The sequence below is a fragment of the Bombina bombina genome, chromosome 1 (genome assembly GCF_027579735.1).
Source record: "Bombina bombina isolate aBomBom1 chromosome 1, aBomBom1.pri, whole genome shotgun sequence".
Lineage (NCBI taxonomy): Eukaryota > Metazoa > Chordata > Amphibia > Anura > Bombinatoridae > Bombina > Bombina bombina.
Window position 1 is genome coordinate 489,433,197 of NC_069499.1, and position 26,016 is coordinate 489,459,212.

Consider the following 26,016-nt stretch of genomic DNA (forward strand, 5'->3'; position numbering starts at 1 on the left):
CTACATTAATGCACCACATCTCTCTAGCTGCTTCCCTTGTCGAGAGCTGCAAGAGAATGACTGAGAGGTGGCAGTTAGGGGAGGAGCTATATAGACAGCTCTGCTGTGGGTGATCCTCTTGCAGCTTCCTGTTGGGAAGGAGAATATCCCACAAGTAATGGATGAATCCGTGGACTGGATACACCTTACAAGAGAAAGAGAGGGGAGAGAGCGCAAAAGAGAGGGGAGAGAGCGCAAAAGAGAGGGGAGAGAGCGCAAAAGAGAGGGGAGAGAGCGCAAAAGAGAGAGCGCAAAAGAGAGAGCGCAAAAGAGAGGAGAGAGCGCGCAAAAGAGAGGGGAGAGAGCGCGCAAAAGAGAGGGGAGAGAGCGCGCAAAAGAGAGGGGAGAGAGCGCGCAAAAGAGAGGGGAGAGAGCGCGCAAAAGAGAGGGGACAGAGCGCGCAAAAGAGAGGGGACAGAGCGCGCAAAAGAGAGGGGACAGAGCGCGCAAAAGAGAGGGGACAGAGCGCGCAAAAGAGAGGGGACAGAGCGCGCAAAAGAGAGGGGACAGAGCGCGCAAAAGAGAGGGGACAGAGCGCGCAAAAGAGAGGGGACAGAGCGCGCAAAAGAGAGGGGACAGAGCGCGCAAAAGAGAGGGGACAGAGCGCGCAAAAGAGAGGGGACAGAGCGCGCAAAAGAGAGGGGACAGAGCGCGCAAAAGAGAGGGGACAGAGCGCGCAAAAGAGAGGGGACAGAGCGCGCAAAAGAGAGGGGACAGAGCGCGCAAAAGAGAGGGGGACAGAGCGCAAAAGAGAGGGGGACAGAGCGCAAAAGAGAGGGGGACAGTGCGCAAAAGAGAGGGGGACAGTGCGCAAAAGAGAGGGGGACAGTGCGCAAAAGAGAGGGGGACAGAGCGCAAAAGAGAGGGGACAGAGCGCAAAAGAGAGGGGACAGAGCGCAAAAGAGAGGGGACAGAGCGCAAAAGAGAGGGGACAGAGCGCAAAAGAGAGGGGACAGAGCGCAAAAGAGAGGGGACAGAGCGCAAAAGAGAGGGGAGAGAGTGCAAAAGAGAGGGGGACAGAGCGCAAAAGAGGGGAGAGAGCGCAAAAGAGAGGGGACAGAGCGCAAAAGAGAGGGGAGAGAGCGCAAAAGAGAGGGGAGAGAGCGCAAAAGAGAGGGGAGAGAGCGCAAAAGAGAGGGGAGAGAGCGCAAAAGAGAGGGGAGAGAGCGCAAAAGAGAGGGGAGAGAGCGCAAAAGAGAGGGAAAGAGCGAGAGAGAGCAAAAGAAAGGAGGGGGAAAGAGAAAAAGAGAGAAAAAGAGAGAGTGAAAGAAGAGAGAGAAAGAGAGAGAAAGAAGAGAGAGAAAGAGAGAGAGAGAAAGAGAGAGAGAGAGAAAGAGAGCGCGAGGGAGAGAGAGAGCAAAAGAGGGGGAGTGAGAGAGAGCAAAAGAGAGGGGGAGAGAGAGAGCAAAAGAGAGGGGGAGAGAGAGAGCAAAAGAGAGGGGGAGAGAGAGAGCAAAAGAGAGGGGGAGAGAGAGAGCAAAAGAGAGGGGGAGAGAGAGAGCAAAAGAGAGGGGGAGAGAGAGAGCAAAAGAGAGGGGGAGAGAGAGCGAGCAAAAGAGAGGGGGAGAGAGAGCGAGCAAAAGAGAGGGGGAGAGAGAGAGAGAGCGAGCAAAAGAGAGGGGGAGAGAGCAAAACTAAGCGTTCAATTTCCATACCTTCAAATTTAATGATTTGAGATCCTGATGGAAAAACAGACTTTGAGACAGAAGGTCTGGTCTTAAAGGAAGTGGCCAAGGTTGGCAACTGGACATCCGGACAAGATCCACATACCAAAACCTGTGAGGCCATGCTGGAGCTACCAGAAACACAAACAATTGTTCCATGATGATCTTGGAAATCCCTCTTGGAAAGAAGAACAAGAGGCGGGAAGATATAAGCAGGTTGGTAACACCAAGGAACTGCTATCGCATCCACTGCCTCCGCGTGAGGATCCCTGGACCTGGACAGGTACCTGGGAAGTTTCTTGTTTAGATGGGAAGCCATCAGATCTATTTCTGGAAAACCCCACATCTGGATGGAGCGACCACTCCCCCGGATGTGAAGTCTGCCGGCTGAGATAATCCGCTTCCCAATTGCCTACACCTGGGATATGTACCGCGGAAATTAGACAGGAGATGGATTCTGCCCAAGAAAGTATCCAAGATACTTCTTTCATAGCTAGGGGACTGCGAGTCCCACCCTGATGATTGACATATGCCACAGTTGTGATATTGTCTGTCTGAAAACAAATGAATGGTTCTCTCTTCAACAGAGGCCAAACCTGAAGAGCCCTGAAAATAGCACAGAGTTCTAAAATATTGATTGGTAACCTCGTCTCTTGAGATTTCCAAACCCCTTGTGCTGTCAGACATCCCCAGACAGCTCCCCAACCTGAAAGACTTGCATCTGTTGTGATCACAGTCCAGGTTGGACGAACAAAAGAAGCCCCTTGAACTATACAATGGCGATCTAACCACCAAGTCAGAGAGAATCGAACATTGGGATTTAAGGATATTAATTGTATAATCCCTGCACCATTGATTCAGCATACAAAGATGGAGAGGTCTCATATGAAAACGAGCAAAGGGGATCGCGTCCGATGCTGCAGTCATGAGACCTAAAACTTCCATGCACATAGTTACTGAAGGGAATGATTGAGACTGAAGGTTCTGAGAAGCTGAAACCAATTTTAATCGTCTCTTGTCTGTTAGAGACAGAGTCATGGACACTGAATCTATCTGGAAACCTAAAAAAGGTGACCCTTGTCTGAGGAATCAAGGAATTTTTTGGTAAATTGATCCTCCAACCATGTCTTTGAAGAAACAACATTAGTTGATTCATGTTAGATTCTGCAGAATGTAAAGATTAAGCTAGTACCAAGATATCGTCCAAATCAGGAAACACCGCAATACCCCGTATTCTGATTACAGAGAGTAGGGCACTGAGAACCTTTGAAAAGATTCTTGGAGCTGTCGCTAGGCCAAATGGAAGAGCGACAAATTGGTAATGCTTGTCTAGAAAAGAGAATCTCAGAAACTGATAGTGGTCTGGATGAATCAGAATATAAAGATATGCATCCTGTAAGTCTATCGTGGATATATAAGGCCCTTGCTGAACAAAAGGCAGAATAGTCCTTATAGTCACCATTTTGAAAGCTGGCACTTACAAAACGATTCAAAATTTTCAGATCCAGAACTGGCCTGAATGAATTTTCTTTCTTTGGGACAATGAATAGATTTGACTAAAACCCCAGACCCTGTTCCTGAAACGGAACTGGCATGATTACCCCTGAAGACTCCAGGTCTGAAACACAATTCAGAAAAGCCTGAGCCTTTACTGGATTTGCTGGGATGCGTGAGAAAAAAATTCTCACAGGAGGTCTTATTCTGAATCCTATTCGGTACCCTTGAGAGACAATACTCTGAATCCATTGATTTTGGACAGAATCTGCCCAAATGCTTTGGAAGAATCTTAATCTGCCCCCTACCAGCTGAGCTGGAATGAGGGCAGCACCTTCATGCAGACTTGGGGGCTGGCTTTGGTTTCTTAAAAGGCTTGGATTTATTCCAACTTTAACCCCTTGAGTGCCAACGGCGGCTCAGAGCCGTCGTTCAAATCTAACAACTCCCATGAATCTAGGGCTAGGTGTAAATAACAAGCTTGGTACTATATCATGCAAAGCATAGTCCCAAATCACCTGATTTAATGTAAACAATTCAAATGATGACTATTATATCTTGGTTGCACATAAGCCAGGAGTAGTTGAAAATGTATACTGTCCTGAAAAACATAATTTATGCTTACCTGATAAATTTATTTCTCTTGTAGTGTGTTCAGTCCACGGGTCATCCATTACTTATGGGATATATTCTCCTTCCCAACAGGAAGTTGCAAGAGGATCACCCAAGCAGAGCTGCCATATAGCTCCTCCCCTCACATGTCATATCCAGTCATTCGACCGAAACAAGACGAGAAAGGAGCAACTATAAGGTGCAGTGGTGACTGGAGTTATAATTTTAAAATTTAGAACCTGCCTGAAAAAGACAGGGCGGGCCGTGGACTGAACACACTACAAGAGAAATAAATTTATCAGGTAAGCATAAATTATGTTTTCTCTTGTTAAGTGTGTTCAGTCCACGGGTCATCCATTACTTATGGGATACCAATACCAAAGCTAAGTACACGGATGATGGGAGGGACAAGGCAGGAACATTAAACAGAAGGAACCACTGCCTGTAGAACCTTTCTCCCAAAACCAGCCTCCGAAGAAGCAAAAGTGTCAAATTTGTAAAATTTGGAAAAAGTATGAAGTGAAGACCAAGTTGCAGCCTTGCAAATCTGTTCAACAGAGGCCTCATTCTTAAAAGCCCAGGTGGAAGCCACAGCTCTGGTGGAATGAGCCGTAATTCTTTCAGGAAATAGTGGAAACACATAAGCTATGTTGAAAACCCAAGGGGCTGCTAATGCATCTACCAGCACCGCTCCCGGGTCCCTGGACCTGGATCCGTAACAAGGAAGCTTTGCGTTCTGGCGAGATGCCATGAGATCCAGATCCGGTTTGCCCCAACGACGAATCAGTTGAGCAAATACCTTCGGGTGAAGTTCCCACTCTCCCGGATGAAAAGTCTGGCGACTTAGGAAATCCGCCTCCCAGTTCTCTACGCCTGGGATGTGAATCGCTGACAGGTGGCAAGAGTGAGACTCTGCCCAGCGAATTATCTTCGAGACTTCCAACATCGCTAGGGAACTCCTGGTTCCCCCCTGATGATTGATGTAAGCCACAGTCGTGATATTGTCCGACTGAAATCTGATGAACCTCAGCTTTGCTAACTGAGGCCAAGCTAGAAGAGCATTGAATATTGCTCTTAATTCTAGAATGTTTATAGGGAGGAGTTTCTCCTCCTGAGTCCACGATCCCTGAGCCTTCAGGGAATTCCAGACTGCTCCCCAGCCTAGAAGGCTGGCATCCGTTGTTACAATCGTCCAATCTGGCCTGCAAAAGGTCATTCCTTTGGACAGATGAACCGGTGACAACCACCAGAGAAGCGAATCTCTGGTCTCCTGGTCCAGATTTAGCAAAGGGGACAGATCTGAGTAATCCCCGTTCCATTGACTGAGCATGCATAGTTGCAGCGGTCTGAGATGCAGGCGCGCAAATGGCACTATGTCCATTGCCGCGACCATTAAGCCGATTACCTCCATGCACTGAGCTACTGATGGGCTTGGAATGGAATGAAGGACACGGCAAGCATTGAGAATCTTTGATAACCTGGACTCCGTCAAGTAAATCTTCATCTCTACAGAATCTATAAGAGTCCCTAGAAAAGGAACCCTTGTGAGTGGTAACAGAGAACTCTTTTCCACGTTCACTTTCCACCCATGCGACCTCAGAAATGCTAGAACTATCTCTGTATGAGACTTTGCATTCTGAAAACTTGACGCTTGTATCAGAATGTCGTCAAGGTACGGAGCCACCGCTATGCCTCGTGGTCTTAGTACCGCCAGAAGTGAGCCCAGAACCTTCGTAAAAATTCTCGGGGCCGTGGCTAACCCGAAGGGAAGAGCCACAAATTGGTAATGCCCGTCTAGAAAGGCAAACCTCAGGTACCGATAATGATCTTTGTGAATCGGTATATGAAGGTAAGCATCCTTTAAGTCCACCGTGGTCATATATTGACTCTCTTGGATCATGGGTAGGATGGTTCGAATGGTTTCCATCTTGAACGATGGTACCCTTAGGAATTTGTTTAGGATCTTCAAGTCCAAGATTGGTCTGTAGGTTCCCTCTTTTTTGGGAACCACAAATAGATTTGAGTAAAATCCTTGTCCCTGTTCCGATCGCGGAACTGAGTGGATCACCCCCATGAGTAAGAGGTCTTGTACACATTGTAGAAATGCCTCTCTCTTTACTAGGTTCGTCGATAACCTCGAAAGATGGAACCTCCCTTGTGGAGGAGAGGATTTGAAATCCAGAAGGTATCCCTGAGATATAATCTTTAACGTCCAAGAGAGAAAGCCTGCCCCCCACTAAATCCTTCTCTGGATAGGGGGCCCTGACTTCATGCTGTCTTAGGGGCGGGAGTAGGCTTTCTGGCCTGCTTGTCCTTCTTCCATGACTGGTTGCCTTTCCAACCTTGTCTGTAACGAGCAGTAGTTCCTTCCTGTTTTGGAGCGGAGGAAGTCGATGCTGCTCCTGCCTTGAAGTTACGAAAGGCACGAAAATTAGACTGTTTGGCCTTTGGTTTGGCCCTGTCCTGAGGAAGGGCGCGGCCCTTACCTCCCGTAATGTCAGCAATAATTTTCTTCAAGCCGGGCCCGAATAAGGTCTGCCCTTTGAAAGGAATGTTAAGTAGTTTAGACTTGGAAGTTACATCCGCTGACCAGGATTTAAGCCAGAGCGCTCTGCGCGCCTGTATGGCAAATCCGGAATTTTTAGCCGTAAGTTTGGTTAGATGTACTACGGCATCTGAAACAAACACATTAGCTTGCTTAAGGGTTCTAACTTTGCTCAAGGCCTCATCTAACGGCTCTGTGCGAATCGCCTCTTCCAGAGACTCAAACCAGAATGCCGCTGCAGCCGTGACAGGCGCAATGCATGCAAGAGGCTGCAGTATAAAACCCTGTTGAACAAACATTTTCTTAAGATAACCCTCTAATTTTTTATCCATTGGATCTGAGAAAGCACAGCTATCCTCCACCGGGATAGTGGTACGCTTGGCTAACGTAGAAACCGCTCCCTCCACCTTAGGGACCGTCTGCCATAAGTCTTGTGTGGTGGCGTCTATAGGGAACATTTTTCTAAATATCGGAGGAGGGGAAAAGGGCACACCGGGTCTATCCCACTCCTTACTTATAATTTCTGTAAGTCTTTTTGGTATAGGAAAAACGTCAGTACACACCAGTACCGCATAGTATCTATCCAACCTACACAATTTCTCTGGAATTGCCACCGTGTCGCAATCATTCAGAGCCGCTAATACCTCCCCTAGTAACACACGGAGGTTCTCAAGCTTAAATTTAAAATTCGAAATTTCTGAATCCGGTCTCCCCGGATCAGAACCGTCACCGACAGAATGAAGTTCACCGTCCTCATGTTCTGCAAATTGTGACGCAGTATCAGACATGGCTCTCGTGTCATCAGTGCGCTCTGTCCTTAACCCAGAGCTATCGCATTTGCCCCTTAATTCGGGCATATTATATAATACTTCTTTCATAACATTAGCCATATCATGTAAAGTGATTTGTAAGGGCCTAGATGTACTAGGTGTTTCAATCCTACGCATCTCCCGAGCGGGAGACGCAGGTACTGACACGTGAGAAGAGTTAGGCGGCATAACTTCCCCCTCGTTGTCTGGTGATAGCTTCTTTATCGGTACAGATTGACTTTTATTCAAAGCAATATCAATACAATTGGTACACATCGATCTATTGGGCTCCACATTGGCTTTTGAACATGATGAACAAACAGTTTCCTCTGAATCAGACATGTTTAAAACAGACTTAGTAATGAAACTAACAAGCTTGGAAATCACTTCAATAAGTTTACAAGCAATATAAAAAACGCTGCAGCGCTTCAAAAATACAGATATAATTAAACAATTCTTAACAAGAAGTGTATTATTAGCAGAGGATTGCACCCATTAGCAAAAGGATGATTAACCCCTTTTGCTAATACCTCATTTGCGGAGGACCCCGCATGCTATTCCCAGTTTCTGAAGTTACCCCACTCCTCAGAATGTCGAGAACAGCCAGTGGATCTTAGTTACGCCTGCTAAGATCATAGATAAAGAACGCAGGCAGTTTCTTCTTCCAAATACTGCCTGAGATAGAAAAACAGCACACTCCGGTGCCATTTAAAATAACAAACTTTTGATTGAAGAATAGTTAAGTAAAAACTCCAGCTCCTCTCGCGACCTCCTTCATTGTTGAGGGTTGCAAGAGAATGACTGGGTATGACATGTGAGGGGAGGAGCTATATGGCAGCTCTGTTTGGGTGATCCTCTTGCAACTTCCTGTTGGGAAGGAGAATATATCCCATAAGTAATGGATGACCCGTGGACTGAACACACTTAACAAGAGAATAGTAAACGTCTGTAGATGTCCTTTAGGCTAAGGGCATAACCATAAAACAAAATACCAAGTGCAGGAGCTCATCAGAGTGAAGCAGCTGGTGTTGTGCACAGACCAACTAATTGCAAACCAACTAATCTATTATGAGATTCGTTGACAACTATTTTCGTAATCGGTTATGACTATTAGTTGTTGCAGCTCTAGACTTTACATTTTATTTATTTTTTATTCCGATAAATTTACTTTGTTCTCTTGGTATTCTTTGTCGAAAAGATGACAGGCAGACTCAGGAGTGTGCATATGTCAGAAACACAATGCAGTATAGTACAACAGTTTTACAAATTACACATTGTAAAACAGCACTGCCATCTAGTGCTCAAAAGCATTCTTGCAAAATGTCTGCTATATAGTTCTCCAGATGCATACACGCTACCTACTTCTCTTCAAAACAAGAATTGCATGACAACAAAGTACATTTGATAATATTAGTAAATTGGTAAGGTTTTAAAATCAAAATTTTTGAAGACAAAATCTAGGTAGGCTCATATGCTAATTTCTAAACCCTTGATGACCACCTCTTAGCTGAATGCATTTTGACAGTGTTTCGCAGCTAGAAAGTGCTAGTTCATGTGTACCATATGGATAACATTGTGCTCACTCCTGTCAAGTTATTTACAAGTCAGCACTGCAAGTCTGTCAAAAGAACCGAGATAAAAGGTATATTTATATAACCGTGTTATTTATGCAAAACTGGGGAATGGTTAATAAAGGGATTATCTGTCTTTTTAAACAATAACCATTCTGGAGTAGACAGTCCCTTTAAAGTCTTCTCAATGGGCAGCATAAATTTACCTGTGCAATTTTTGGTCCAGTGACTACAATCTGAGCGTACTTTATTTCTAATGCCCTTGCTTTGGAACAACGCTACACAAGCACCAAATGCGCACCAAGACAGAACATGCTGTGATCTAAGATGTCATTGCAGAAAATGAAGTATTTATTATCATTTATTTGTATAGCGCCGCAAAATTCCGTAGCGCAGTATGTCTACAGAAGGAACCAGTCACATGCAAGAACCATTAGTGCTTTTGCTTTTCAGCACTATTCCACATCAGGCTGTTCTTTTTCAAACAGTGTAGTGGTCTGTAAAGCTGCAACCCCTGAACATTCTTGTGAGCAACGCACTTTTTTTTTTATTACTACATTTTAACCTTATAAATTATGTGATGTTAGGTCAAAAGCAAAGGAAACAAATTTATTTGAGGGACACACACTACATGTCTCTGCAGCTAATGTGCAATGCCATTTCAAATGCTTCAATTTATTTAAAAAAACAGAATTTATGCTTACCTGATAAATTTCTTTCTCTTGCGGTGTATCCAGTCCATGGATTCATCCTTTACTTGTGGGATATTCTCATTCCCTACAGGAAGTGGCAAAGAGAGCACACAGCAAAGCTGTCCATATAGCTCCCCCTCTAGCTCCACCCCACAGTCATTCGACCAAAGGTTAGGAAGAAAAAGGAGAAACCATAGGGTGAAGTGGTGACTCTAGTTTAAACAATTTTTTTTTACCTGACTTAAATGCCAGGGCGGGCCGTGGACTGGATACACCGCAAGAGAAAGTAATTTATCAGGTAAGCATAAATTCTGTTTTCTCTTGCAAGGTGTATCCAGTCCACGGATTCATCCTTTATTTGTGGGATACCAATACTAAAGCTTTAGGACACGGATGAAGGGAGGGAACAAGACAGGTACCTTAAACGGAAGGCTACACTGCTTGCAAAACCATTCTCCCAAAAATAGCCTCCGAAGAAGCAAAAGTATCGAATTTGTAAAATTTGGCAAAATTATGCAGTGAAGACCAAGTCGCTGCCTTACAAATCTGTTCAACAGAAGCCTCATTTTTGAAAGCCCATGTGGAAGCCACTGCTCTGGTAGAATGAGCAGTAATTCTTTCAGGAGGCTGCTGGACAGCAGTCTCATAGGCCAAATGGATGATGCTTTTCAGCCAAAAGGAAAGAGAGGTAGCAGTCGCTTTCTGACCTCTCCTCTTACCAGAATAGATAACAAAGAAGATGTTTGTCTGAAATCCTTAGTTGCTTGTAAATAGAACTTTAAAGCACAAACTACATCAAGATTGTGTAATAGACGTTCCTTCTTTGAAGATGGATTAGGACACAGAGAAGGAACAACTATTTCCTGGTTAATATTCTTGTTAGAAACAACTTTAGGAAGAAAACCAGGCTTGGTACGCAAAACTACCTTATCTTCGTGGAACACCAGGTAAGGTGAATCCCACTGTAAGGCAGATAATTCTGAAACTCTTCTAGCAGAAGAGATAGCTACCAAAAACAAAACTTTCCAAGATAACAACTTAATGTCTATGGAATGTAAAGGTTCAAACGGAACCCCTTGAAGAACTGAAAGAACTAGATTCAAACTCCATGGCGGAGCCACAGGTTTATAGACAGGCTTGATTCGGACTAAAGCCTGAGCAAACGCTTGAACGTCTGGTACCTCTGCCAGACGCTTGTGTAACAGGATAGACAAAGCAGATATTTGTCCTTTTAAGGAACTAGCTGACAGTCCTTTCGCCAATCCTTCTTGGAGAAAAGACAATATCCTGGGAATCCTAATCTTACTCCATGAGTAACCCTTGGATTCACACCAACAAAGATATTTCCGCCATATCTTATGGTAGATTTTCCTGGTGACAGGCTTTCTAGCCTGAATCAGAGTATCTATAACTGACTCCGAGAACCCACGCTTTAATAGAATTAAGCGTTCAATCTCCAAGCAGTCAGACGTAGAGAAACTAAATTTGGATGCTTGAATGGACCCTGTATCAGAAGATCCTGCCTCATTGGCAATGTCCATGGTGGGACAGATGACATGTCCACTAGGTCTGCATACCAAGTCCTGCGTGGCCACGTAGGCACTATCAGAAACACCGAAGCCTTCTCCTGCTTGATTCTGGCAACCAGATGCGGGAGGAGAGGAAACGGTGGAAAAACATAAGCCAGCTTGAAGGACCAAGGCGCTGCTAGAGCATCTATCAATACCGCCTTGGGATCCCGGGACCTGGACCCGTAGAGAGGAAGTTTGGTGTTCTGACGGGACGCCATCAGATCCAACTCTGGAGTGCCCCAAAGCTGAGTTAGCTGGGCAAATGCCTCCGGGTGGAGTTCCCACTCCCCCGGATGAAAAGTCTGACGACTTAAAAAATCCGCCTCCCAGTTGTCTACTCCTGGGATGTGAACTACACTACAAGTTTCAAAGCGATTAACCCCTTAATGCCCAAACCGGAGCAGCCTAAAGCCAACACCCGGTTAAAAATAGCACAGCACCTTGCCACAGCCTTGCTGTGGCCCTACCTGCCCTTAGGGATCAGATTTGGGGGAATATAGCTTCTATAAGGCCTTCAAACAGCAGCAGAACTTCTCTGAAATTCTAACTGCGCATCTGAGGCGCGAATTTAGGCCCCTCCCACTCTACTCCGGAGTTGTGAGGCCTAGTAAATCACTCTTAAGTGACTAAAAACCAGCCATGTGGGTAATAACCCCAGAAACAAACGATATTTTTCTTGAATAAACAATCGATTGCCCTGAATCAGTGTCAACCAGCATAATTAGCCCTGTTATGTAAGCATTCAATTCCTTACTAAGTCTGTGAACATAGCTTACCCTCCCCTCATGGGGATATTGTCAGTCTCTTCTAGCATTATCTCAGTCTTGTCTAGAAATAAATGACTGAACATACCTCATTGCAGATTACCCTGCAAACCGTTCCCCCCAACTGAAGTTTTCTGGTACTCCTCAGTCTTGTGTGGGAACAGCAGTGGATTTTAGTTACAACATGCTAAAATCATTTTCCTCTCAGCAGAAATCTTCATCACTTTTCTGCTAGAGAGTAAATAGTACAAACCGGTACCATTTAAAATAAACTTTTGATTGAAGATAATAAAAACTACAATTCTAACACCACATTCACTTTACCCTCCCGTAGAGAGACCCTAGTGCTTAGAGCCGGCAAAGAGAATGACTGGGGGGTGGAGCTAGAGGGGGAGCTATATGGACAGCTTTGCTGTGTGCTCTCTTTGCCACTTCCTGTAGGGAATGAGAATATCCCACAAGTAAAGGATGAATCCGTGGCCTGGATACACCTTGCAAGAGAAAGAATAGAGAAAGGAAGTAACAAGGTGCAGAGGTGTCTGAAGTTTATAATAACCAACAACCAGTCTATTAAAAACAGGGCGGGCCGTGTCAAAAAAGAAATACATTTATCAGGTAAGCATAACTTTTCTTTTCTTTTTAATGACACAATGAGTCCACTGATCATCTAATTACTATTGGGAATCAATACCAAAGCTAGAGTACACAGATGATACGGGAGGGACAAGACAGGGAACCTAAACGGAAGGCACCCCTGCTTGAATAACCTTTCTCCCAAAAAGCCTCAGCAGAGGCAAAAAATCAAATATATAGAAAAGGAATCAAGAGAGAACCAAGTTACAGTCTTGGAAATCTGCTCTACCGAAGATTCAATTTTAAAATCCATGAGGAAGAAAATAGCCCTCGAGGAAAGACCGCAACCCTCTCTGGAGGTTGCTGTCCAGCAGCTTCATAGGCAAGAACGTATGATACTCTGCAGCCACAAAGAAAGAAGTAGCCGTAGCTTTCTGTCCCTTACGTCTTCCCTAGAAAACCACAAGTAAGGCAGAAGACCAACTAAAAACCTTATTCGCCTGAAAATAGAATTTTAGCGCAGAATTGCGCAGAATCCGTTCCTTTTGACAGGAAGGATCAAGACACAAAAAAACAACAAGGGACAAACTTTCCAAGATTAAAATATCTAAGGAAAACATCGGCTTAAACGGAGCCCCTTGAAGAACTTTAAAACTAAATAAAGACTCCATGGAGGAGTAACTGTCTTGAATACAGACCTGATCAAAGTCTGACAAAATGATTGTACGTCTGGGATGTCCGCCGGACGCTTATATAACAAAGACAAGGCAGAAATTTCACTCTTTAGGGGATTTGCCAGTAAACCTTTCTCCAATCCTATTTGGAGAAAAGACAGAATTCTAGGATTCCAAACTCTACTCCAAGAGTAGCCCCCAGATTCACACTAATATAGATATTTACGCAATATCTTATGGAAAACTTTTCTAGGTACAGGCTTACAAGCCTGAATCATTGTCTTCCGAAATCCCATGCTTGAATAACAATAAGTGTTCAATCTCCAAACAGTCAGCTTCAGAGAAACTAGATTTGGATGAAAGAAAGGCCCTTAAAATAGAAGGGTGGAAGAATGACATGACTACCAGATCTGCATAACAAACCTGCGAGGCCATGCCGATGCAGTGAAGGTTACCAACGTCCTTTCCTGCTTGATTCGAGCATGACTCGAAGAAAAAAATTCAAACAGATAAAAATAGGTATGCGAAACTGAAATTTCAGGGTACCGCCCGAATGTCCCTCAGTACAGCCTGAGGGTCCTCTAAGCTTGACCCATACCTCGGAAGCTTGGCATTCTGTTGAAATGCCATGAGGTTATATTGTCTGACTGGAACCTGATGAACCGGGCCTAAGCTAACTGAGACCAGACCCGGAGAGCATTGAAGATTGCTCCCAATTCCAGAACGTTTATGGGTAGGTCAGACTCAGACCGAGTCTATGTTCCCTGAGCCCTTAGAGAGCCCCAGATTCCTGGAAGGCTGGCATCTGTTGTCCCAATCACCCAGGAAGGTCTGCAAAAGCAGGTTCCCTGGGAGAGATGATCTTAAGACCACCACCAAAGTAGAGAATTCCTTGTCTCCTGCTCCAAGTGTAACTCCGTTCCACTGCCAGAGCATGTTTAACTGCAGAAGTCTGAGGTGGGAACGGGTGAACGGGATGATGTACATTGCCGCTACCATCAGCCCGATTACCACCATACACTGAACCACTAATGGCCGAGAAGAGGACTGAAGAGCTAGGCACTACTCAAAATCCTTTATTTACTGACTTTTGTCAGAAAATATTTTATAGAAAATGAATCTATAATGGTTCCCAAGGAAACTACCCTTGCAGCTGGAACTAAGGAACTCTATTCAAGCTTCACCTTCCATCCGAGAACCTGCAGAAAAATAACTACATTTCCATGTGTGATCCTGCTTGTTGAAAGCAAGGAGCCTGAACCAGAATGTCGTCCAGATAAGGTGCCACTGCAAAGCCCCGCAATCGGAGCACCGCAAGTAGGAATCCCAGATCCTTTGAGAAAATTCTGGGAACTGTGGCTAGACCGAAAGGAAGAGTCACAAACTGTAAATGTGTGTATAGAAATGCAAACCATAGAAACGTGTGATGATCCCTGAGGAAGGGAACATGCAGGTATGTGTCCTTTAAATCCACCGAAGTCATTTTTCAATTGACCCTCTTGGACCAAAAAGAAGAATGGAACGAATAGTTTCCATCTTGAAGGATGGTACTCTTGAGAACTAAAACTGGTCTAAAAGTTCCCTCCCTTTTTGGGAACTACAAACCATTGGAATAAACCCTAGACACTGTTCCTGCAATGAGACAGGAACTATCACTCCCAGGTCGGAGAGATACGTACAGGTGTAAAACTGCCTCTCTCTTTGTCTGGTCTACAGATTATCTTGAAAGCAGAAACCTTCCCCTGGAAGAAAAGGTTTTGAACTCTAGTTTGTATCCCAGGGACACGATGCTCATGGATCTCGAATCCAATCCTGAGAGAAGGAAAGCCTGCCCCCCAAAAGATCCAGTCCCGGATCAGGGACAGGCCCTTCATGCTGTCTTGCTTGGATGAAGGAGAGGAAAGATTTCCTAAGAAATCTCGACGTAACAAACTTACTCTGAAGTCCTCCTAGTTTACATCTCTTATCCTGAGGGAGGAAATGTCCTCTGTCAACCATGCCCAAACAAGGTCTTTCCCTTATAAGGAATCACCAAAGTTTAGATTTAAATAACACATCCGCAGGCCAAGTTTTTAACCATAAAGCTCTGCAAGCCAATATGGCAAAGCCTGAAATCTTACCTCCCAGCTTAATAACCTGAAAGGAAGCATATGTAATAACAGAGATGGACAACTTAATAGCCTTTATCCTATCCTGGATATTTTCGAGAGGAGTGTGTCTAAATAGAATCAGACAAAGCATCAAACCATTATGTAGCAGCACTAATGATAGTAGCAATGCAAACCGCAGAAGGTCATTGTAACCCCTGAACAATCCCTTTAACCTCTTATCCACAGGATCCTTGAAGAAATAACTCTCCTCAAGGGAATAGTAGCTTTCTTGGCTTAAAAGGCAAACTACAGAACAGGTATGCCACTGGTTACTCCCTTTCTGGGCCTTGTCTGTGGTTGAACCAGGGACTCCAAGTTCAGAGTACAGTTTTCTCTTCACTGAAAGAAAAATCTTATAATTATAGGGAATGGAGAAAAAAAGGAATACCCAGCCTCTCCCATTCCCTAGACATAATCTCTGTAGCTCTATCTGGCAGAAGATTTTCTTTAATACTTCCGCCAAGGAGGGCACGCCAATAAAAACCTGTTTAGGATTGACTATGACCGTAGTATCAGTCGCTCAAGGTAGCTAAAACCTCCTTAATTAGTAAGTGGAGGTACTCTAGCCTAAATCTGAAGGATAACACTCTATCATCAGAAGAAGGAATTACACTGTCTGATTCTGAGGTCTTACTCTCAGGAGATACCAAAATATCCTCCTTTTTCAATACTTATGAAAAGGAAAGTTCGGAAGAGATACAGTCGAGACAGAAACCTACACACTGATCTTTGGGAGGAAAAGCATGGCACTGCATAACTTAAAAAAAAAAAAATTTGGGACACCTGAGGAGAAAATTACGGTATATTTTGAACATTGTCAAAACTAAACTCCTAGACAAAAATGGCTCAATTTTTTTTTAAAATTTTGTGCACCTCAACACATGAGGAACAGACAAGGACTGGCAGACTATGTCATCTATAACTGAGTCTTAATTTCTAACAGAAACGTTACTGTTCCTGTTACTGTACATTTTAAAATGTAACTGCTTTAAAATGTAACTGCTTTATTACTGATGAACTGCAAAAACTGAACAGTTCTATTCTTTGAACTAAAAAACACGTAATTGATATCTGTAAATATCTAACAGAAATAAATAAGCCAAAAAGACATTTTTTATTAACTTTTATACAGAGGGCAACGTTACTGTCTCTTTAAAAGGGACAGTCTACACCAGAATTTTTATTATTTGAAAAAGATAGATAATCCCTTTATTACCCATTCCCCAGTTTTGCATAACCAACATGGTTATATTAATATATGTTTTACCTCTGTGATCACCTTGTTTCTAAGCCTCTGCAGACTGTCCCCTTGTCTCAGTGCTTTTGACAGACATGCAGTTTAGACAATCAGTGCAGACTCCTAAATAACTCCACGGGACTGAGCACAATGTTATCTGTATGACACACATGAACTAGTGCGGTCTAACTGTAATTATTTTTTTTTAAATGCTCTGAGCTAGGAGACGGTTTTCAACGGTTTAGAAATCAGTTTAAGTCTACCTAGGTTTAGCTTTTCAAAAATACCACCAAGGGAACAAAGCAAATTTGATGATAAAAGTAAATTGGAAAGTTGTTTAAAATGGCACGCCCTATCTGAATCATGAATGTTTAATTTTTAATAGACTGTGCCTTTAACATTTAAAAGTTAACTGCTTTATTTTAATGTACAGTAAAAACGAACAGTTTTATTTTGAACTGGGAAAACGTAATATCTTTATCACTGAAAAATAAAGACTTAACACCCATCAACAGCTTTAACACCTCAGCTTAAAGGGATACTGAACCCAAATTTTTTCTTTTGTAATTCAGAAAGAGCATGCAATTTTAAGCAACTTTCTAATTTACTCCTATTATCAATTTTTCTTCGTTCTCTTGCTATCATTATTTGAAAAAGAAGGCATCTAAGCTTTTTTTTTGGTTTCAGTACTCTGGACAGCACTTTTTTATTGGAGGATGAATTTATCCACCAATCATCAAGGACAACCCAGGTTGTTCACCAAAAATGGGCCGGCATCTAAACTTACATTCTTGCATTTCAAATAAAGATACCAAGAGAATGAATAAAATTTGATAATAGGAGTAAATTAGAAAGTTGCTTAAAATGTCATGCTCAATCTGAATCACGAAATAAATTTTTTGGGTACAGTGTCCCTTTAAGATACAACCATGTCGGATTACCGGAAATAATCGCTATGGAAACCAGAACCGAACCTAGAGCTGTTGAATTACTCTGAAACCATATAAACTCTGTTTTAAGTAAACTGTAATAAGTAGAATTTTCTCACAATCATAATTATTGCAATAGAGAGAAAATATGTGCGCAGCACATAATCCTACTGCCACACAAGTCGCGCCCATTGTGGGCGTGTCCAAACGTGTTAGCCGACATCTTAAGTGAAAACTCTGTATCATAAATAAAAGAGTATCACCAACATTGAGCTTGTTCTCCTCAATCCCCAGTGCCTGCAAATGCTGTCCTATATAATCCCTTTATAAGTACATAAGGATTACCATATAGTTCCAGGAAAATAATAAATGCCATATTTTTTCCCATTGAATAAAAGAGCCCAACCTTTTTCCGAGTCCTTTTTCTTCTAGCCCCAGAAAAAATAAAGTCAGCGCTTACCTCATAAATCTGCCAGGCAGCAAGGCAGGTCACTAGGTTTGAGAGGTCCTCTCCCTCACATGGACCTGTGGAAAAATAGATAAAGACTGAGAAATCTTACTCCGGGTTCCAGGGTTAGGGCAGCATAAATGTATGGGAGGCGAAGTGAGAATTATGTCCCACAAGTTCCCATTGCTCTAAAGCCACCACTGCTCTACTGAAGAGACTGATATGGACTACGGCTACACCCTAGGACAAAGCAGCACAATCTTGTACTACTTTACAAATAATAAACTCTTAATTGAAGATCTTTTTCTAACACCTAATTTACCACCTCCTTGCACTTAACGTAGGCAAAGAGAATGACTAGGTTGGGAGGGAAGGGAGGTGATATTTATCAGCTTTGCTATGCTGCTCTTTGTCGCCTCCTGCTGGGCAGGAGTGATATTCCCAATAGTAATTAGATGATCCGTGGACTTGTGTCATTAAAAAGAAACTGCTTTCTTCTCAAGCTAATCAACACATTGCAGTTGAGCTGGCGTTTTAGTCTAACTACCTATTTTAAACTGAGTTTCATTTTAAAATGACCAACCTGCAGAAAGATTTTCACTAAAAAATAAAAAATAAATAATCTCTTCACAGAAAGTGGAAAAAAAAAAGCTTCTGTAAGTATGTGAGTAGGCCCTAATCACTGGTCATGTTCAGACATGGAGCAGTGGTGCAATGCTGCTCTAGAGCTGTGCATGCCTTTATGTTTAACCCTTTTGAGGGGGTTTAACAAATGTATGCAAGCAAAAGTGCCTATCAGAGCATCCTCCTATCACTGCTTTACGTGCCTTTTCATGTGCTATGATAAATATTTTCTTACCTTGTTAAACCAGCATCTTTAACAGTTTTTTGCCACATCTGTGTTTTTTGCTGCCGTTGCGCCATTGCTTTTTGGAACGCTGGAGGAAGGCCTCCGGGTATCTCTGTGGTATCGCCTTCCATTTCAAAAGGAACAACAAAAGTATAAAATTCCCGAGGGGACATCATCTTCCAGATATTTTTGTCAATGTTTTCTGATGAAAGTAAATGAGGTCTGTCCCAATAATTAGGCAAAGTTGCTAAACCAGTCTGTCCCATATGATCTTCAAGCATTGGATAATGAGTATGAAAAGGCGCAAGGACCACACCTTGGTTGCCAGAGAAGAAGAGAGGCCGCGTAGGAGTGAGAATATGAAAGGTACAGTTTGTTGTAGAGGAGAGTGACAAACGTTGACAAACACTTATTACTTTCACATTATCGCACATTTGTACATGAATAGTAGTCTGAACAGGTCCCAGGATAATGGTGCTATTCCGACACTTCTCAACAGTCACAAATCTGAAGGAGAGACAAAGCAAATGTAAGCCAAAAACGTGCAAGTAAATGAGTGCATAGCAAACATCTGAACATTAGCATAAAAGCACACTTAATATGTATACTGAAATTTCAGAACAGGGAACTGGTATCAAAAAGAAGAACAGTTGTGTGTTTCAGGCAGAAGACCAAGACTGGGGCACAATAAAGCTTATGCCACAAGTGGATTTAAAAGAAAAAAAAAATGAAAATGCTATTTTTGCATTTCTGCAGTGTTTGTGTTTAGCTGTAATTTTCCTCTTACTCATTTACTGTACCCACAACATATTATATACCGTTTTTCTCGCCATTAAATGGACTTTCTAAAGATACCAATATTTTCATCATATCTTATAATTTACTATAATTTTTTTTTTATAAAATATGATGAAAAAATGACTTTTTTCTAACTTTGACGCCCAAAATCTGTTACACATCTACAACCACCAAAAAACACCCATGCTAAATAGTTTCTAAATTTTGTCCTGAGTTTAGAAATACCCAATGTTTATATGTTTTTTGCAAGTTACAGGGTAATAAGTACAAGTAGCACTTTGCTATTTAAAAAACCATTTCTTCTCAAAATTAGCGAGTTACATTGGAACACTGATATCTGTCAGGAATCACTGAATAACCCTTCACATGTATATATTTTTTAAAAGAAGACAACCTAAGGTATGAACTTGGGGTATTTTGACTCTTTTCATGCAACCATTTTACCACCAATCTATGCCAAAGTGGTGATTTTTTGACAAAATAGCAATTTAAGAATACATTTACTGAAAACGTTAAAGTGAATGTAAATGTTGATGCTAAAGTGCCCGTTTTTTAAAAAACAGGGGTACTTTAATTCATCAAAATTTACATTTCACTCGTGAAGAAATACTTACCTTTTAAACTTGACAGCAGCTCCAGCTTCCTCCGGTCGTTGCAAGCCATTTCTGATGTCAGAAATGATGGATAGGTCATCCTCCAATCACGGCTTCCCCCCTGGGGGAATCAGTGTCTGATTCAATGCTGTGATTGGAGGAAGACGGATTCATCATTTTAGACCCAGGAAGAGGCTTTACGACGGGTGGAGGAAACTGGAGCTGCTGTCAAGATTAAAAGGTAAGTTTTTTTTTTTTTTTTTTTCACAGCACGAGTGAAATGTAAATGTTAATGAATTAAAGTGCCCCCGTTTTTAATCCAATTTTTAAAAACCGGGAACTTTAGCATCAAAATTTACATTCACTTTAAGTGTTACTGCCAAATAACACCCCAATATGTGTTCAGCAACATCTCCTGAGTACATTGATACAACCCATGTATAGGTGTGTTGGGTTCTCTGGGGGCTAAAAGGCCTTAATTTTTAGGGGGCGTATTCCAGTTTTCCAACTTGGAATTTTCCCATCTGTCATCATGCACCCATGTCCTATTTGGGTAATTTCTGAAGCCTGTGAATGTAATTTACCCCCATCATACCATAGATTTTTGAAAAGTAAACACCCTAGGGTAACTCAAATACAGGTATTTTAACACTTTCCATGCACTAATTCAACCACCAGTCTTTGTCAAACTTTTGGGTAGTCATTTTTACTGTTATTTTTCACACACATTGTACTTTAGGCATGGATTCTCAGTACCTGGTATGTGTTACTGCCAAAGAGCACCCCAATATTTGTTCAGCAAGATCACCTGAGTACAGTGATACCACCTATGCATAGGTTTGTTGGGTTGTTTGAGGTTTGCAATGCCAAACTTCTGACGTGTGATTTTTTTCCAAATGTAACATATCTTCTTTGACTATCTTCTTTTGGGGGGGCCTTTTTTATATACCCCAATTTATTTGCTCGCCATGAACATGCATATATTTCAGAAGTTGAGACCCCAAGGTATTGTATATGGGGTGTTTTAATCCCTTTGATGCAACTGTTTTAGCCACACAAAAAACATTGAGAAAGTGTATGGTGGTATTTTCTCATTTTTACACACACATTGCTTTTTGGCTATGATTTAGGAGAGCATGTTGTAAGTTATTGCAAAAAAACACTCCAGGTTGTTTTCTGCAAGACCTCCTGAGTACACCTATGGCCCCCATGCATATGTTTGCCAGGATTTTGGGAAGGTTCTGTTACAATTTTATGACTTGTAATTTTTTTTTTTTTTTTAAACAAGCTTTATTAAAGAGAAATTGTGAACAACATTAGCAATATTTACATTTCTTTGTCCATGAATACAGTATTTGCAACATTCCTGATGGAAAACTTATAACAGAACACCTGCAATCTTATATGTTGTTCATAGGTTATATCTATTTACTATATAGTCTGTTTCTCTTTGCTGTGTAACTTGCTTGTAGTTAAATCATTACTCCTGAGCTTGTTTCGGCAAGCCAATTTGCTCGCTGCGTTATAGAGTTCTTACTAATAAATAAACATGAACTTTGGAACTTAACATCAGGATCTTTTCTTTCATATAACTGGTAACCTATCGGCTTCCTATTACATACCGCCAAGACTAAATTAATTCCTAATGTTACTGCCCTACTCACCAGTTCGTAAGGTAGAGAGAGTAAAGAAGAATGAAGAAAATGTTCGTGCTGTAAGGAGGGAGAAAGAAAAAAAAAAGGGGGGGGGGGGGGATGGGAGCGGGGAAGGGCAGTTGTTCCCGAGTAGTGGGGTGCCATGGTGTTTATTCTCAATTTTGCTGTATTCTGTTGTATTATGCCACATTATAGCCCTTTGCCCTCCCAGGTCAATGTCATCATCTCATGTGTAACTAGTTTACCTGATTTAAGATGTGGTATCTTTCTAGCCTGAGTAATTCCCCTACTCCGTTTCTCCATTCCTGCAAAGTCGGAGCCTGCGCTTTTTTCCAATAAACAGGTATTAGACCATTTGTACCATTTAACATCAGCAAGAGGAGCAAGAATTTATCTTCCCCCACGACTTTGGGTAGTTCGTGATATATCAGATATGTAGGTTTTGGTGGGATTATAGTCCCCAGCTTTTTACTCATTTCACCCAGCACTCCCTCCCAGTAAGGCTGAATATGGGGGCATGTCCACCAAATGTGTAAGAGTGTTCCTTCATCCCCACATCCCCTCCAGCATCCCCCAGCCACACGTGGGTAGATTTTGTTTAGTCGTTGGGGTGTCATGTACCATCTGCTTAACAGCTTGTAATGTGATTCTTGTATTTTCATAGAGACTGAAGCCTTTTTAGCTTTAGAGAAGATCTTGATCAAGCCTTTTACCTCTATTTCTTGGGCAAGCTCGGTTTGCCAAGATGCAGTATAAGTCGGCAGGGTAGTTCCTCCCTTTGTCAGTAAGGTTTTATAGATTTGTGAGATTAGATGCGACGGGGTCTGTGTCATTGTGCATAGTGTCTCAGAGAGTGTTGTTTGTCTGGTCAGGGCTGTTTTGTCTCTGAGTGTTTGTATGTAGTGTTGCATCTGAGCTACTCTAAACCACGACTCAAAGATCTCAGGTGCCTAGTCTGATAATTCAGTCTGTGTTTTGAGCTTGCCTTGTTGCAGTATATTGGCTATGGAGGTTTCTGCTAACGTGCAAGAATCACTTGTCACATGTGCCCTGTATTCCATACCCAGGTCTGGGTTGTCTCTGACTGGGGTATTTGGAGAGTGAAATGTGGACAAGTGTGGTTCTTTAATAATTATTTTATCCCATACCTCAAACACCTCAAGTATTAGAGGGTACTGTGCAAAAACGGTCAGCCTATTCTTAGCTGGGATCCAAGCTAGGGCTCCCACATTCCCACGCCCCAAGATATCATTATCAATGTGAATCCATGCTTTATTTCGCATGTTTTGACTCCATTCCACTAGCCTCTGCAGAGAGATGGCTCTCTGGTATTTTCTTTTTTTTTTATTGTGGCAAGCTCAGACTGGATGACCCTAGCCTGCCCTTTGATGAGGCAAGCTAAGGACACTCCCAGAGGCCCCATGATGCACTGGGCATCACCATCTTTAAAGCCACATGGGGGGGGGGGGGCTATATGGGGCTTTTTTCCCCATTTTTAACAATTTTTTTTTAATTACTAAGTGCCTCGACCCACCGAGGTGCTCAGCACACAAGCAGAGCATCGGAAGCCTGTCCGATCACTTCAGATGCTCTGCTAGACTGCCGGGCTCCACGTGGAGCGAAACCGGAAGTGATCACTCGTGGGGAGTGATCAATCCGGGTCTCGGCAGTCGGGAACAGTATTGCAGGATGCCTCGACATCAAGGCATAGCTGCAATACTATTAGAGCAGCTGGAAGCAATCTCGATCGCTTCCAGCGCTCAGATTAGCCGACGACGTACAGGGTACATCCTTGGTCGTGAACGACAGTTTTTTGTAGGACGTACCCTGTACGTTGTCGGCCGTTAAGGGGGTAATAAAAAGAAAATTTATGCTTATCTGATAAATTTGTTTCTTTTTATAGACACGATGAGTCCACGGATCATCATCCTTACTTGTGGGATTACACCTCCTGGTCAGCAGGAGGCGGCAAAGAGCACCACAGCAGAGCTGTTAAATAGCTCCTTCCCTCCCTCCCACTCCAGTCATTCGACCGAAGTTAGGAAGAGAAAGGAAAAGCCAAGGTGCAAAGGTGTCTGAAGTTTACAAAAAAATAACCTGTCTTACAAGAACAGGGCGGGCCGTGGACTCATCGTGTCTAAAAAGAAACAAATTTATCAGGTAAGCATAAATTTTCTTTTTAAAGACACGATGAGTCCACGGATCACCATCCTTACTTGAAGAACCTTTCTCCCAAAAGCAGCCTCAGCCGAGGCAAAAGTATCAAATTTGTCAAATTTAGAAAAAGTGTGAAGAGAGGACCAAGTTGCAGCCTTGCAAATCTGTTCTACAGAAGCCTCATTTTTGAATGCCCATGAGGAAGCAACAGCCCTAGTGGAATGAGCATTAATTCTTTCAGGAGGCTGCTGTCCAGCAGTCTCATATGCAAAACGGATGATACTCTTCAGCCAAAAAGAAAGAGGTAGCCGTAGCTTTCTGACCCTTACGTGTTCCAGAGAAAATGACAAACAAAGAAGACGACTGACGAAAGTCCTGCTTTTGAGAAGAAGGATTAGGACACAATGAAGGAACCACAATCTCCTGATTAATGTTCCTGTCCGAAACAACCTTAGAAAGGAACCCTAGTTTAGTACATAACACTACCTTATCCGAATGGAAAACAAGGTAAGGCGAATTGTACTGTAGCGCCGACAGCTCGGACACTCTTCGAGCTGAAGAAATAGCAACAAGAAATAAAACTTTCCAAGATAACTTAATATCTAAGGAATGCATAGGCTCAAACAGAACCCCTTGAAGAACTAAATTCAGACTCCATGGGGGAGTAACTGGCTTGAACAAATACCTGATCCTAACCAAGGCCTGACAAAAAGATTGAACATCTGCCAGACGTTTTTGTAACAAAAAGGAAATTTATGCTTACCTGATAAATTAATTTCTTTTACGATATACCGAGTCCACTGGTTTCATCCTTTACTTGTGGGATATAATCCTCCTGCTAACAGGAAGTGGCAAAGAGCACCACAGCAGAGCTGCTATATAGTTCCTCCCTTAACTCCTCCCCCCAGTCATTCGACCGAAGGTATAGGAAGAGAAAGGGAAAAAACTAACAAAGGTGCAGAGGTGACTGAAGTTTATAAAAAAATAAATCCTGTCCCAAAATGACAGGGTGGGCCGTGGACTTGGTATATAGTAAAACATAATTTATGTAAGAACTTACCTGATAAATTCATTTATTTCATATTAGCAAGAGTCCATGAGCTAGTGACGTATGGGATATACATTCCTACCAGGAGGGGCAAAGTTTCCCAAACCTCAAAATGCCTATAAATACACCCCTCACCACACCCACAAATCAGTTTAACGAATAGCCAAGAAGTGGGGTGATAAGAAAAAGTGCGAAAAGCATAAAAAATAAGGAATTGGAATAATTGTGCTTTATACAAAATCATACCACCACAAAAAAGGGCGGGCCTCATGGACTCTTGCTAATATGAAAGAAATGAATTTATCAGGCAAGTTCTTACATAAATTATGTTTTCTTTCATGTAATTAGCAAGAGTCCATGAGCTAGTGACGTATGGGATAATGACTACCCAAGATGTGGATCTTTCCACGCAAGAGTCACTAGAGAGGGAGGGATAAAATAAAGACAGCCAATTCCTGCTGAAAATAATCCACACCCAAAATAAAGTTTAATGAAAACATAAGCAGAAGATTCAAACTGAAACCGCTGCCTGAAGTACTTTTCTACCAAAAACTGCTTCAGAAGAAGAAAACGCATCAAAATGGTAGAATTTAGTAAAAGTATGCAAAGAGGACCAAGTTGCTGCTTTGCAAATCTGATCAACTGAAGCTTCATTCCTAAACGCCCAGGAAGTAGAAACTGACCTAGTAGAATGAGCTGTAATCCTTTGAGGCGGAGTTTTACCCGACTCGACATAAGCATGATGAATTAAAGATTTCAACCAAGATGCCAAAGAAATGGCAGAGGCCTTCTGACCTTTCCTAGAACCGGAAAAGATAACAAATAGACTAGAAGTCTTTCGGAAAGTCTTAGTAGCTTCAACATAATATTTCAAAGCTCTAACAACATCCAAAGAATGCAACGATCTCTCCTTAGAATTCTTAGGATTAGGACATAATGAAGGAACCACAATTTCTCTACTAATGTTGTTGGAATTCACAACCTTAGGTAAAAATTCAAAAGAAGTTCGCAACACCGCCTTATCCTGATGAAAAATCAGAAAAGGAGACTCACAAGAAAGAGCAGATAATTCCGAGACTCTTCTGGCAGAAGAGATGGCCAAAAGGAACAAAACTTTCCAAGAAAGTAATTTAATGTCCAATG

The 26,016-nt window shown here is 42.4% G+C and overlaps 1 protein-coding gene across 1 annotated transcript in view; it reads right to left on the reverse strand.

The window, feature by feature from the left end:
- TBCCD1 (TBCC domain containing 1) overlaps window positions 1-26,016 on the reverse strand; it is a 210,625-nt gene that overhangs the window by 44,370 nt on the left and 140,239 nt on the right. The window contains exon 5 of the mRNA XM_053698547.1: window positions 18,632-19,129. Within this exon, the coding sequence (XP_053554522.1) occupies window positions 18,632-19,129 (498 nt within the window). The remainder of the gene's footprint in view (window positions 1-18,631; window positions 19,130-26,016) is intronic.